The sequence below is a fragment of the Sorex fumeus genome, unplaced genomic scaffold, assembly GCF_029834395.1.
Source record: "Sorex fumeus unplaced genomic scaffold, SorFum_2.1 ptg000149l, whole genome shotgun sequence".
Taxonomy (NCBI): Eukaryota; Metazoa; Chordata; class Mammalia; order Eulipotyphla; family Soricidae; genus Sorex; species Sorex fumeus.
This window is the reverse complement of record NW_026606206.1, coordinates 1,677,648-1,692,955: the sequence shown is the minus strand read 5'-3', so window position 1 is coordinate 1,692,955 and position 15,308 is coordinate 1,677,648. Positions and strand designations below refer to the sequence as shown.

Sequence of the window (15,308 nt, the reverse complement as noted above, 5' to 3'; positions counted from 1 at the left end):
GGTGTAGGACCCCAAAAGGTTAGGGTGGAGGTGGAAGGTCATGGCTAGGCAAGACTGGATGAGGGGAAACCAGCTGAGATGGGAGAAAATGGTTGTGATCTGTAACTGGAGGAATTTTACTGGTTAGTCTTAAACTATATTTTGAAGGCAGAATTAATAGACTAATGATAAGTCAGAGCATTTGAGAGAAAGAAGAAATCAACGTTGACTCCTACGCTCTTTGGGCTTTTAATAGTAAGCTGAAGACAAACACGTAGAATTAACTTATCATGAAAACATGCACCTGAAGTTTATCCTCATAAACGATCTACAGATCTATCAGCTACAGACAGATCAGAGGTGACTAAGGAAGCCAGTTCAGCAATATTTACATGCTGTTTTATTTCCCCCCTAATGGAACCACTTCTGATTACTAGGTAAGGGGGAAAAAACTTCTTTGTATGTGTAACAACTTCATCAGGGTGTCATATGTAAGAAGTATTAGTCAGATAAATATCTCTATGAGAAGAAAGTTCATTCCAAGAGCTCACGACCCAAATGGTTACTGCCAATTTGCCACAGAGGATGAAGAATGTCTGTGGTTATGTGTAGGATAACATTGTACTGCCCTTTTTTCCTGGCTGCAGGGAGCTTAGACTTATTGGTTTACACCCATCACAGTGCTCCTGAGGCACTCCTATTCCTCTGTGTTTATCTTTAACCTCTTTTCTGTGCTCTCTTCTACAACCAGTTAATCACCATTTCCCCCTAAACAGTACCTATGACTTGTAAAGTCAAATTAGTCAGAAATCTCTGATCTTGTATTCGGAAGTGAAATATTGCTTTTCTCTTCTCCTTATGTCCTTTGCATAGTTACTTTAGAGCAATGTCCTTTTTGTATAGACACAGGAAGACAGTTAATGCTATGCCTTTTGTAACTTGGGAGTTAGTTGACTCTGAATAATATTCACTCCTGGGCATCTGTTTTCTTGACTTAAAAAGCCTAAATTGCCCTTAGTTCCTAGCACCCCCAAGGCAAGGTCCCAACGAGAGACTGGATGGACCCAGAACAAGCTGTGAGCTACCCTGGCATCAAAATGAGCTAGGTCAAGAGCCATAATACTTAACTATAAGTTAAGGGCACAGTCATGGACAAATTCTGTCATGATCTAAAGAGTAACAACTGGATTAGGACCCTGTTAGGGTTAGGAAAGACTAACCTGGCTTGAGCACTGTAGTCTAGGATCTATAGAGAGATGTCCCCAGGAAAGCTACTCTACAAGCTTAATATATCTCTTACTTTGTCCTTACAAAGTGACTAATAATATTAAGAAGTAGAATTAAGATGAATGTTTAAATGGTTGTTGGATTAAGGAAAGGAGAAACACATCCTACGTGTATTTCGTTCTTGAGTGGATCTCCTGGCTACAGGAGATCTTTGTCTTAGAAGAGCCTCTCTCGGAAGGAAAGGCTTTCATATATTAATTGTTCTACCTCACCTGGGCTGGAGTGATAGCACAGTGATAAGGCGCTTGCCTTGCACACAGCCAGCCCGGCCCAGCCGGGTTAGATTCCTCTGCCCCTCTCAGAAAGCCCGGCAAGCTACCGAGAGTATCTCGCCCGCACGGCAGAGCCTGGCAAGCTACCCATGACGTATTCAATATGCCAAACACAGTAACAAGTCTCAAAAAAAAAATGGAGACGTTACTGGGCCCGCTCGAGCAAATCGATGAACAACAGGAGGACAGTGTGTGACAGTACCTCACCTGGGTGGTTGCTAACTGGGATGCTTGGAGGTTGGGTGCTAGACCAAGTCAGTGAGATGGAACGTAGAGAGATTAGCATGGGGGGTAGGAGGAGATGGGAATGAGGGGCAGTGTGAGACTGGAATGGGGCGCTTAGTGAGAATGGAACAGATGTTTGGGGAAAATGGAATCAACGACAACTGATCACCAACCAGCCTGGCGGCCCTGTTTCCCCCTCCTTGCTGCTGGCAGCAGCAGCAGGCCCACGTGGGGAAGCGGCTCACGGCCACCAGACACACATGGTGGAACAGAGAGACCACACCACCGCTGCCCACCACCCTCACTTATTTATTTTTTGATTGAACTCAGTTATGAATCAATAGTTGAGAATTTTACAAATTGATTTGCTGTTATTGTCCAGGAATAAACAGGGAAAAGTACCAGGAACTTTCCAAATATTTAAAAATAACAAAAATAGAAGATCCCCAAACTTTTATAATCTAATATCTGATGCTTTGTTTATATTGTACCAAGCAGTATTCAGGGCTTACTCCAGTATTCAGCTCGGTGCTCAAGGAACGCACGTAGTGTTCCTGACAATGCTCAGGAAACCACATGTAGTGCCTGGAATGGGCTTGCTCAGTAGCATGCTAGGTCTTACTTACTTAACTACCTTCCTCACTAAGACCCAAAGGTCTGGCTACCATTTTAAAGGCTTGGATATTGGGATTTTCTGCAAATTCACCGCTCACTGCATCGAGACCTTGGGAAAAACTTTCATTATATTCACTAAGTCTCGAGGTGTGTGGATGTGTGCATGAGCATGAATACATCTGTAGAGGGGTAAATTTGGACCACATCTTTTTCAATCTTAAATATCTGGGTCCCTCTCTAGGGAGAAATGCCCCCCCTCCACCATGGGATGCTAAATGAGGGTAACAATCTTTAGAATAGAAAGTGCTGCAGCTCAAACAGAAAAAATAATGCTTCTTGTCTTGTAGCACTAGATGTGTGTTATATCATAGACTCTGACAGAGGTCCTCACCAGGTAAAGTCTGACTAAGTTGGGACACCCAGCAATGTGTCTCCTACTTAAAAATATCCAGGTCTTTTCTTTCATAACACAGGCAAGTGAGAACAAGTTATTGATGATACAGGATGTTTGCCACTTTGTCTCTTAACATGGAAGTCATTAAAAAAATTAGTGACTCAAACTCTGATATATCGTGACTTTATAAATTACAAGTTGGAACGGAAAGGGATAAAACTGTCTTTTCAAATTGTATTAAAATAAAAACAAAATAACCTTCATGGTGCTGCCCCATCCTAGGAGATACGAAGGGCAATCTTTCAATGCTTGTGAAAGGGATGAATCATTTTCCCATCCCTTGCCATTTTTTCTTCTGATGGACACAGGGTACATTTTGAACTCACTGATTTAATCTACTTGGTGGATGTTACAACAATATAAAACAAATAAACAAAACAGTAAGAATCAAGAGATTTAAAAGGAAGCATCTGTGAATTGCAAAGGAGCAGTAAGGCTTTCTGAGAGACTGAATAATATTTAGCCAGTAATAGAACACTAAAGGAAGTCTTTAGGTGGACAAAGATCCTGAATTAAAGATGCAGAATCAAAGCTAGTTAGCAGGTTAATGGAGCTTTACAGTTACAAGGACACTGAACAATAGACAAGTACTATCTTTAACTTCTTACTATTCATGAAAGCTGCACCAAGTTCCCAAAGTTGAATTAGAAAATGCTGAGAAAGTCAGCTCTGGTTAGGCAGAGACACAAGTAAGACTGCACAAATATCAAGAAACATAGAAATCTATCAGAGTCACATCTTCTATGACTGAAAATAATGTTAAGGATACCCAGTACTCAACAGACTTGAAAAAGTTGGCATTCCTTATTTGGTCAAGGTGCTTGGACCACTTTTTGTAAAACAATGCCTATAACGTTCTTTCCTATTGAGCCAGACCATACGCTCTCCAAGGAGAAGACATTCTTCTTGGTTTTGGCCTTTTGTGACTTAGAAGTGGGGCTCATAAAAATCTTTTTACTTGTCATTCCCCTGTGGTCATCCACAAGTCCCCTTAGACTCTATCATGCCCTATGGAGCATTCTACTAATTATCATGTTTGTGCCTTCTTTGGAATGGTGAGAGGTGACTTGCTCTTAGACTAGACGCATGACACAAACTCAGCTGACTTATTCTTGGAATTGCACAATTTCTCCATCTCAAAAAGATATTTGCAACTATATATATATTTTCTCATTAACAGAAATATCATGATACCCAATGAACAATGTTGCCAGAGACATTGGGTTCCTCTTATGGGAAGCCACTGCCATTTAAAAGTACCACAGGTTCAACATGACACAGCAAAACACCACTTCCCATAATCAATTTAAATTAACAGTAGGTGATGTGGTACTGCTTAAATCACTGAAACGATGTGTCATTCAGATACAGTTTCAAGTACCAGTGGGGCCTCGTCCAGTTGAGAGAAATAGCATTTATCTTATTTTATGCTGGTAAGGATCAAATAACCTAATGTTAACTGGATAGATGCAGTGGACCTTCCCTGACTTCTGACAGTGACTCAGGCCATTTTATTAACAAGCAAAAGCTAAGTAAATGGTGAATCAATGCCCACAAAGCAGGAAAAAATGCCAGATTCCCACTAAAAATTGCAAAGGTTGATGAAACTATTTCCATTAAGTAAACTGCTAGAGTTTTTACTGGGGGATTTCCCAGGCAAACAGAGGCAAAAATATATAAATCAAAAGCAGAAGGTAAGCACATTTCCTCTTGGTATTTTCATGCTGGACACGAATGAATAATTCTGGGTTGTTTTGTATCACCCTCCTCTGATTATCCAAACCTGACTGGAAGTGATAAACTTCCACACTTGCCTTTTCCGGTTAGGCTGGGGATACAGGGCAGGGACACACAACCCATGGAAGAATATCACAGTGAAGAATCACAAAAGTAAAAATTCACACTTCATACACTCAGTCATACAAGGTTCCGTTGTTCTCCCTTCATCTCCTTTTCTCCTTCCATGATAGTTCACTCGGTCAAATTCTGTAATCGTTAGACATCCTCAGGCTTCCAAATCTAGATCTGTCATGCCAAGGGCGCCTGCCTCTATGTTATGAGAGTCAACGATTGAATGTCTGCTTCGTGCCATGGAACATGCCCTTGCTTTGAATCATTTAATCCTAAATCTCGATGTGGTGCAAAAGAGATATGAAGAACTAAGAAACACCAACATGACCTCTGGGAAACCCCTGACAAAAATGTTTATGATGTTTAGGAGTTCACAGACAGAGACATCCAAAGTGTGGCACGTTCCACAAAATAAATGTCTTCAAAAGTGTCATGGTCATAAGACAGTAGTGATGATAGTGATAACGTTGAAAAGTTGGGAAACTGTTAAGAGGTCCAGAGACTAAAAAAGAAATGAGCATTTTAAAGAGTCTGGATCATAAAGAGTAAGAAAAAAAAGGGCGACAATATAAACACAATTTAGAAAATTTGAAAATTAACTGTATATTAGACAATAATATTAAATAAATGTAAAATTTCCTGAGAATTATAATTATACTGTAATTTTGCTGGGAATATTTGAAATATGGAAACAATTAGTGTGAAGAGCTCAACTGTATTTGCAATGATGTGGTTGAAAAACAAAAGAGAACAAAGGATATACAAGTGGAGAGAGAGAAAGGAAGAGACAATAAACAGAGTGTCAAGAAAAACAAAAGAGAGAAGTGGCAAAATATTAACTTGGGATAAATATGGTGCAAAGTGTAGAGTTGTTCACTGCACGAATCCCCCCCTCTTTTTTTTTTCCTTTTTGGACCACACTGGGCAGTTCTTAGGGTTTATTCTTGGTTCTGTGCTCAAGAACCATTCTTGGCAGGGCTCAAGTGACCATATGGGTGTTTGGGACCAAACCAGGGTCAGCTGGATGCAAGACCATACCTGCTGTACTATCTCCCCAGTCCTGGTTGAAATATTCTTGTTGTTTTAAATTTATTTTAAATTTAAAACACATCCAGTGGTGTGCAGCGCTTATTCCTGGCTCTGTACTCAAGAAATCACTCCTGCTGGGGCTCGCAGGACCACGTAAGATTCAGAGATTGAGCCAGGAGTGGCAGCACGCAAGGCAAGTGCCTTAACCACTGTGCTCGCTTTCCTGGCCTGGCTGTACTATTCTTGTAGCTTTTCGATATGAAAGAAGCTTTTACTTAGTGAGTTTCTTTGTTTGTGAAGCACACCCAGTTGTGCTCAGAAATTACTCCTGGCTCCGTGGTCACCAGTCCTAGTGCTGCAGTGCCTGAGATCAAATCGGTGTTAGCAGCATGCAAGGTTGGACCTGTCACAAACCTTTAAAAAGGGAATTAAGAAAGGAAGAAAAGCAGAAACTGAAATAGTTTTTCTGAAAAAAAAAAAAGTGAAACAGCAGAAGCATAAGTGAAATACAGTCCAACGATCAGAACCTGTAGGATCTGGGATTCAATCTTTCTCTCTTTATTTAACTTTTGGTGGGGGGTCATCCCCAGAAGTGCTCGGGGCTTACTTCTGGCTCTTCACTTGGGGGTCACTCCTAGTGGGCTTGGGGGAACACACGGGGTGCCGGGGATCATACCTGGGTGGGCTGCATGCAAGACAAGCACCTATTCCACTGTCCTAACACTTTGGCCCCACATCTTGGATTCAGATGTGGGGTTTTAATTGTTATTTACTCCAGTAATGCCTAAACTGTTTTAGCATATCTTCCTTAAAAAAGAAGATACATGGATTTATTTTTCCTTACTAAATAGCAAAGAGCTTGTATGACAACTGATGAGGTGAAGAAGAGAAGGTCCTGATGATTCTTTTCTTTTTTTTTCATTTTTTTCCTCTGATGATTCTTTTCTTTCTTTTTTTTTTTTTATTAGTGAGACACCATGAGGTACAGTTATAGACTTACAAACTTTTGTGCTTGGGTTTCAGTTATACAATGATCAAGTACCCATCCCTCCACCAGTGCCATTCCTCCACCACCACGGGCCCCAGCATCCCTCTCACCCCCCATCCCCCCATTCCACCCTGCCTCTGTGGCAGGGCATTCCCAAAGGAAAGAACAAAAGTCCTCTCTCTCTCTCTCCTTTTGGGTCCTGTGTTTTGCAAGAGAGGCAATGAGTGGCAATCATGTTTGGTCTATAGTCTACTTTCAGCATGCTTCTCCCACACTGGGAGGATCCTCCCAACACCTCCATTTGGTGCTCCCTTCTCTATCTGAGCTTCCTTTTCCCCTAGCACGTGTGGCTGACCTCCAAGTCATGGAGAAAAATTCCTGGTACTAACGATGATTCTTTTCTTAACTTTACTACCTTATGGATATAATTTTTAACCAGGAAAAATAGGAGAAGGTAATGAAAAGTCTTAGCTAATATCACTTACAGTCCATTGGAAACAAAATAAATTGTTAAAATGAGTAAGATCCTACAAACCTAAATCTGATAACTTACAAAATTATATCTGATACCTGGAAAGACTGTCTGTCTAGTAGCTGTGAAATTAATAGGAGCTTATCATTTTTACACTGCTGTCTTGATGGGTCCTATGGGAAGAAGCTAATAATTTGTTTATGCTTCCCAATTAACACAATTCTGTTAAAATAAGTCTGACATTTTCTGATTATAATTCTAATTGTCCATTAGACAGATCTTTCACAACCACTTCAAACTTAGAGCGCATACACCCATTTATTATAATTCTTTCCCACTCACTCTCTTCTCTATTCAGCATCCTCTTCCACATTGCCACATTCTTCCTGTAGTTTAATTTTTGAATAATAACATCGTCTCCCATGGTGGTGTGCAGTTTAGTGATGAAACCCCAGAATAAATTTTGGCCCTTTCTCTTTATGTCACATATACATTAACAACCAGTGTTTTGTTACATTAACAAATGCACAGTGTTTTGTACCTTAACGATTAGTCTTAGGTAATAATAATCTTTTTTTTTTTTTGCTTTTTGGGTCACACCCGGCGATGCTCAGGGGCTACTTCTGGCTCTGCACTCAGGAATGACTCCTAGTGGTGCCCCGGGGACCATAAGGGATGCTGGGAATCGAACCTGGGTCGGCCGCGTGCAAGGCAAATGCCCTACCCGCTGTGCTATCACTCCAGCCCCTAATAATAATAATCTTTGAATGAAATCTCCACCCTTACTTCTTTGTCATAGTTCAAGTCCTCACATTCTTCACAAGCACGACTGAAATAACCTTTCTTGTTTTCCTATCACTGTCCCTGTTCCCAATTATTTTATTGGGCTTAAGCCGCGCCAGACGAGGGACGGACATTCCACATGAAATGGGACCCCTCTCGGAGAGCCTGGCAAGCTACCGAGAGTATCTCGCCCACACGACAGAGCCTGGCAAGCTCCCCGTGACGTATTCGATATGCCAGACACAGTAACAACAAAGTCTCCAATGGAGGCGTTACTGGGCCCGCTCGAGCAAATCGATGATCAACGGGAGGGCCTTTACTTTACTTTTTCCTTTTCACCATTGTATGCTTTTATTTGCTTTGAGGTCACACTGGGCAGTGCTCAGGGCTCACTCTTAGTTCTACACTTAAGGCTCATTCCTGACGGGCTTCAGAGGACCATATGGTTATGCTGGGGATCAGACCCAGGTTGGCTACAGGTCAAGGCAAAGGCCCTACCTGTTGTACTACTGCTTTGGCCCCACTCCTAACTTTTCTTAAAAAAATGACTACATGATGTGTTCCTTTATTATAGGGCAAATAACTTCCCATACCAGTGGGATTAGTGTTGGATTATGGAATGTAAAAGATTATGGACTTTGTAAAAATAAATAATGTTGCAAAACATAACAAGATAAAACTAATATATATATATCACGGTCACGGTCCTCCTGTTGATCATCGATTTGCTCGAGCGGGCCCAGTGACGTCTCCATCATGAGACTTGTTGTTACTGTGTTTGGCATATTGAATGTGTCACGGGAAGCTTGCCAGGCTCTGCCGTGCGGGTGAGATACTCTCGGTAGCTTGCCGAGAGGAATCGAACTCGGGTCGGCCATGTTGGCCGCTTGTAAGGCAAACGCCCTACAGTTGTGCTATTGCTCCAGCCACCACCATGCTGAGACCACTATCCGCGCACATGAAGGTACTGGCAGAGGGACAAAGTCACGCGGGTTCCGGGGCCGAGATCTCCAAGCTACTCGGATTTGGGCCGAGCATCCTCCACCCAGATCCTCCAAATTCCAGTAGGCGGGGGTCACACCCACCAACTGGCCGCCTGTTGCCGTGTAATCCCATCAGCGGCCAAGACTCAGAGACTATAAAAACCAACTCCCGGAACCAACTGTACATCGTATTATGACATCTTATTATCTCATTCCTACTTTGGACAAACTGGCAGGCTACCGAATGTAGCCTGCCCACACGGCAGAGTCTGGCAAACTCCCCGTGGCGTACCCAATATGCCAAATACCAGTAACAATGATGGGTCTCATTCTCCTAAAGAGCCTTGAATATAATCTCAGGGCTAGGATGAAGGAGACGTTACTGGGGCCTGCTCAAGGCAATCGACGATTAACAGGATGATTTGTGATTTGTGATTGTGATTGTATATATGGCTCCATATGAAATCTTTCATGATTTCATCAGTCATGTCCACTTCAGATGATGCCAACTGGCCTCTCCCATTTATGTTTTATGTTTCTGTCTTTCCTCATGTCTCATGTATTGTGTATGCTTCTCTGTCTTTAATGCCGTTCCCTATTTATTGATCTGGACAAAAATTTATTTCCTTCCACGCCTAAATACCTAGATCATGTTGTCCTTTCTTCTCTTGAGGATATCATCTTTGGGCTCTGGTGGTTTCTCCACGATATCATTTATCCATACAGCAATTACTATATTTGGTTTATTATAAGCTCAGGACCATGATTTTTTTGTTTGATTTGTTTTGGGGCCACACCTGGTGATGCTAATGGGTTATTCCTGGCTCTGTGTTCATGGATAACTCCTGGCAGGACCTGGTAAACTATATGTGGTGCCAGGGATTAAACTCAGATTGGCTGTATGCAAGGCCAAGGGCCTTACCTGCTGTACTATTGCTCAAGTCATTTCTTTTGGTGATCATTTTATTTTACCATGATTTAATAATGTGAATTTCCAGCACTAGGCACAATGTTGGAGACATAGCTGGCAAGCAACAAAATTTGTTAAATGAAAGGGTATGTTAATAAATAAAAGTACAGGTAAAATTTTTATGTTTTATTAGATAATACCGTACTGTCCTCCCGTTGTTCATTGATTTGTTCGAGCGGGCCCAGTAATGTCTCCATTGAAGACTTTGTTGTTACTGTGTTTGGCATATCAAATACATCACAAAGACCGAGACAACAATGATGAAATCACAGATTGCTGATGAAATATAAGACTCAAAACTGTTTTGTATTTGAATCACTACTAGCCATACTCAGGGTTTACTCCTGGTTTCATGCTCAGGGATCACTCCTGGTGGTTTTCAAGGGACCATATGTAGAGCTGGGGATCAAATCCAAGTTGGGTTTCTGGAAAACAAACTCCCTCCCTATTGTATTATCTTTTTAATCAAAATTAAAGACTTTAATTTCTTTTGCCTCTTCAACTCATGCTAAGTGAAATAAACTGAGGCAGAAGGCCATTATGCATTTCTACCATTATGCATAAGACTCTTGAGTTGGCTATTGGCAATAATAAATCAATAATAAATCTCAGTTTCAATAAAACAAACCTGAGAGGGCCAGGTTTGGGGGAACATTAAAAAGGGAGTACCAATAGATTTCCAGGAAGTAATACAGGAACCTAAGTGGAAGGTCTTGAGCACTTGGGTGGTGCTAAAGAAGGTAACAGTCTGCTTTCCAAACATAAGTGTCAATTAACAAATAACGGAGGCAGGGGTGAGATGGAGGGGATACTGGACCAGTGTGGACATAGGGATGGGTGTGGAGGATCCTGGTACTTGGATGATGGAGGTGAGCAATATCTTCTTACATCAATACCAGAAACCTGAACACTGTGGCAATACTGTCACTTAAATGATATTTAAAAACAAATCAAGAGAAAATGTGCTGTCATTTAGTTATATAAAGTTTTAAAATAAAAATAAAATTTAAAAAATGAATTTTTAATTATGTTATTAAGAACGAAGCATCTCTGACTTTTTTTTTTTTTGCCTCTGGATGCCTGTGGGCAAAATCTGAGGTAGGTCAAATGCAGCTAGATGGGAAATAGGAAAACAAGAGGTGTGACATGTGTCCTACACCGAAGGGTCGAGAAAGTATAAGCACAGGAACTGAAATATCAAGACTTTAGAACTGACTACCAGAAACTGTGTTGGTGGAATCACCATAAAGTAGCACTGCACTGTCCTCCTGTTGTTCATTGATTTGCTCGAGCGGGCCCAGTAATGGCTCCATTGTGAGACTTGTTGTTACTGTGTTTGGCATATCATCATGGATAGCTTGCCAATCTTTGCTGTGTGGGTGATATATACTCTTGGTAGCTTGCTGGGCTCATGATAGGAATGTCTGTAACCAAATTGGTACCCCTGCATTAGAAGCACTGCACCGTAGCACTGTCCTCCTGTTGTTCATCAATTTGCTCGAGTAACATCTCATTGCGCCCTGTAACATCTCCATTGTGATACTTGTTGTTACTGTGTTTGGCATATCGAATATGCCACGGGTAGCTTGCCAGGCTTTGCCGTGCGGGCGAGAAACTCTCGGTAGCTTGCCCGGCTCTCCTAGAGGGGTGGAGGAAGCGAACCCGGCTCGGCTGGGCCAGCTGCGCGCAAGGCTAAAGCCCTACCACTGTGCTATTGCTCCACTTACACCACCATAAAGTACACACATGAAAAACCACTTTTCAGTTATCCATACAGTACTCTTTGCTTTCAAATTAATACAAGTGATCTCTGTGACAAAGGCACCATCTTTGCATCTGAAAAGCATTTCAATCTATAGGGACACTGCTTAAAAGAAACAAGCAGGAAAAAAAAAGAAACACGAAAGCTAGGTGGAAAAGACAGGAACCTTCCCATGCGTTAGACCATCAGAAGACACTTGAGCGGACTATTGGCAATATCTTTTCATGTTTTCCTGTCGTATAAAATAAAACAGATAATGAGATATTTGTTCCACGTGCTTTGTGTATATACTTTTAAAATGTCACCTTTGGGCAACTCAACCCACCGTTGGATTATTAATAAAACTCAGCAACTGTCAAAGCACTTCTCGGTGAGGGCGTTTTGGCGGGGACACCTATTAGAAGAGAGAGACAGATGGCCTTACCTCTCAGCTCCGGAGTCCACAGCTGTGAGTGGAGGTAACTGGGAGGAGGGGTTGTGGGGGCTCCCCTGTACATTATGTCCTGGAGAAGGGTGACTGACAGGATGTGGGGGTGGCACGGCCCCAGCAGCTGTTCCGCTTCGGCTTGCATGATTGCTGGAGAAAATGGAAGCTGAAACCAAGGGAGAACAAGCATCAGACTGGGCTCCATGCTCAGTGCACATATTGTGAGTACCAAAGGCTGAGGGGCAAGCACACTTCAGAGGCTTGTTTGTTTTTCTCTTGGTAATTTTTTTTTTAATTTTTATAAGTGAGATGCCATGAGGTACAGTTGCAAACTTACAAATTTTTGTGCTTTGGTTTCAATTATACAATGATCAAATACCCATCCCTCCACCGGTGCCCATTTCCACCTCCACGGATCCCAGTATCCCTCCCACCCCCCATCCTCCCCATCCCACCCTAACTCTGTGGCAGGGCATTCCCTTTTGTTCTCTCTCTCTTATTGGGTGCTGCAGTTTGCAAAAGAGGCAATGAGTGGCCATCATGTTTGGTCTATAGTCTACTTTCAGCATGCTTCTCCCATCCCTGGAGGATCCTTCCAACACCCTTTATTTGGTGCTCCCTTCTCTAATTGAGCTGCCTTTTCCCCTAGCATGTGTGGCTGGCCTCCAAGCCATACAGCAAAATTCCTGGTACTAATCTCGGCCACTCTTGGGTGTTAGTCTCCTATTTTGTTTCTCTTGGTAATTTTAAGGCAGCAGTTTTGCCCTTACTGAACGTACACGACTTTTGTTTTCATGGTGCACAGGTCCTCGGCTAATGTGCTCAAGTTCAGCAGGCTCAGGTTGTGGTTTGGGGTTTGTCCTATGAGCACTGCTCCCGCTTCCCCCACTAGCTTCCTGCTGGACAGCGTGGACTGTGCTCATCTTGGACTGTCTGCCCCATGAAGTTCTCTCTGTCAGCATGTTCAGTCCCGGGGATGAGTGTCAGGTCACGCGATATTCACTCTCCTGCCCGAGCAGAGCACAGTACAGGACTTCTGACTTCTCGTTGTGGCTGCGAGCCACTCCATGCTGGGCTAACATCTCACTCTGTCATGGCTACGTCAGTGGAACATGTCCTGATCTGCGCAGCCAGGCAAGAACCCACACCCTTTCAACGTCAGTATCTAACTGGCCTTGGGCATTTCCCCACCAATGGTCTGAGGGATATTCTTGGTCTTCATTAAATAAATGAATCCTCTTCTAATACCTCAAAAATTTAAAAAAAAGGCAGGATGGTCTTCAACACAGCTCCCAAACTCTTCTCTGTTACCTCCTGGGTGAGTTACAGCCTCATTCATCGGGGCAACCAAGTCTTTGGGAACTGTTCCTGACCTCAATCTTAAATATGTGCCCATTTAGATCGGCTAATTGGTGCGATGTCACGGGAGAAACTGGGCTTGTCACTTTTCGAGTCTATCACTATCAGAGAAACGCTCTCGGCGTCTAGGACCTACTCAGCAGACATCTCATTATGCTGCAATCATACCAGCATCATTACGCTGACTCTCCTTAACTTCCTTCTCTATATAAAGCCATGCTCAGCTTTATACCCATCTCTGCTCTTTTTGAACTTACTCTACTGAAATCAAAGAATAAATGAATTTAAAAAAATAAATCAGGTTCAGGCTTAAGAAAGAGAAGCCACATAATCAAAGAGATTGGAGGGTTTAAAAGTTCAGAGAAGTGTATTTTTAGACTGGCACTAGTTTTCTCCAACCTCCAGCTAATACCCCAGATGACCCAGCCCCCAAAAGCTTAATAATCCAATGGAACAAGAGTTCAAGTGTTTAAAGGAACATGTGAAGAGGCAGAATTACCATCTTCCCGCTCAAAAAGCGACTGACAGGGATGTGATCTGATGTGAAGGGTTTATTTCTGGTAAATCAGCATTCTGTCAGGTTAACTCTTGTCCTCAGAAGTCTGCGTTCTCCACAGCCCTCCGAGTCCTGACTAGGTGGTGAGACTCGAAAATGCTTAGCAACTCAAAAAGGCAATGCAAAGCTTCAGTTGTGTGCGTCAGCCTCCAGAGAAGTTGCACGTTTGCAAACTTGCTAGAGTCACCTTATGAATCACCACCCTCACTTATGCTCTGCTCGCTCAGGCAACCACAATTCTGTGTATATTCCAAATAATAATTTTACCCAGGGGAGAAGACTGTTTGGATTGACTGTGGTAATAGTTTCAATATTGGTGCTTGTCAGCATGGAGCTTGGTATTGTATAAACTACTCCAAAAACTAATGGGATAATAAGAGGTCACAGAGATACTGTGGAAACACGGGTTCTTTTTTTTTCCCCCCTGCCTCTGTGCAGAAACATGAGCTCTCCTGTTTGTTCTGTTGGAGTTCCTGCATGCATTCATCACTTATTATCCCTGGAGGTATTTTGTATAACTGTGTATCACCAACGAAGCACTTCCATGCTTAAACCCCATAGGCATAGGGAACTTGGTGTGCACACGCCATGCTTTACTCCAATATTCTTCAGCCACCAGTCTGAAGGTGCAAAAAAAAAAGGTGAAAACCACTATCTATACCTTGATTGCAACTGGCAGTCAGTGAGCCAGTTTGCAGGATAGTCTGCAGGTGAAAAAGATTGAAGAACACTGTTCTACTCAATGGTTTAATAGAAAGTGTGGTTCTTCCAAAAGGTCTACATTAGACATATTAGTTATATATATTTTTTATTAGCTGCAATGCAAAAAGGCTGGGAAATTTGGCATAATTTTGCAATCTGACACAAAACAAATTGGTATGGGCATAGTCCCCTTCCTCCATTGCATAGTCATGACCAAACATCAGCCGTCCACCTGTCCATCATTATGTTCACACATTCATCCATCAACTTGTTCATCCATATACCTATCCATCCATCCATATGTTCATCCATCCATCTGTCCATCCATCCTCTAAATACCAACTAGATGCTAGTCATATATATATATATATGTCCCTGCCTTGTGTAGAATGCAGTTTAGTGATGAGAACAGACATATATGTGTGTATAAATGTATATACATTCTATCAAAACATAAAGACTTGCAGATCATACAATTGTGTAAACAGTGAAAAGCACTCAAAGTGCCTTAACACTACCTTATTTCTGGCCCCATATTATGCCCTAAATTCTGGTCAAACCAGACAACTGACCTAATCTCAAATCTCAGTATGA

The 15,308-nt window shown here is 42.2% G+C and overlaps 1 protein-coding gene across 4 annotated transcripts in view; it reads right to left on the bottom strand.

The window, feature by feature from the left end:
• Nucleotides 1-15,308, bottom strand: part of GLIS3 (GLIS family zinc finger 3) — a 544,874-nt gene that overhangs the window by 57,726 nt on the left and 471,840 nt on the right. For all 4 annotated transcript variants that reach the window (XM_056106925.1, XM_056106923.1, XM_056106922.1 and 1 more), the window contains one exon: nucleotides 12,095-12,263. In XM_056106925.1, the coding sequence (XP_055962900.1) occupies nucleotides 12,095-12,263 (169 nt within the window). The remainder of the gene's footprint in view (nucleotides 1-12,094; nucleotides 12,264-15,308) is intronic.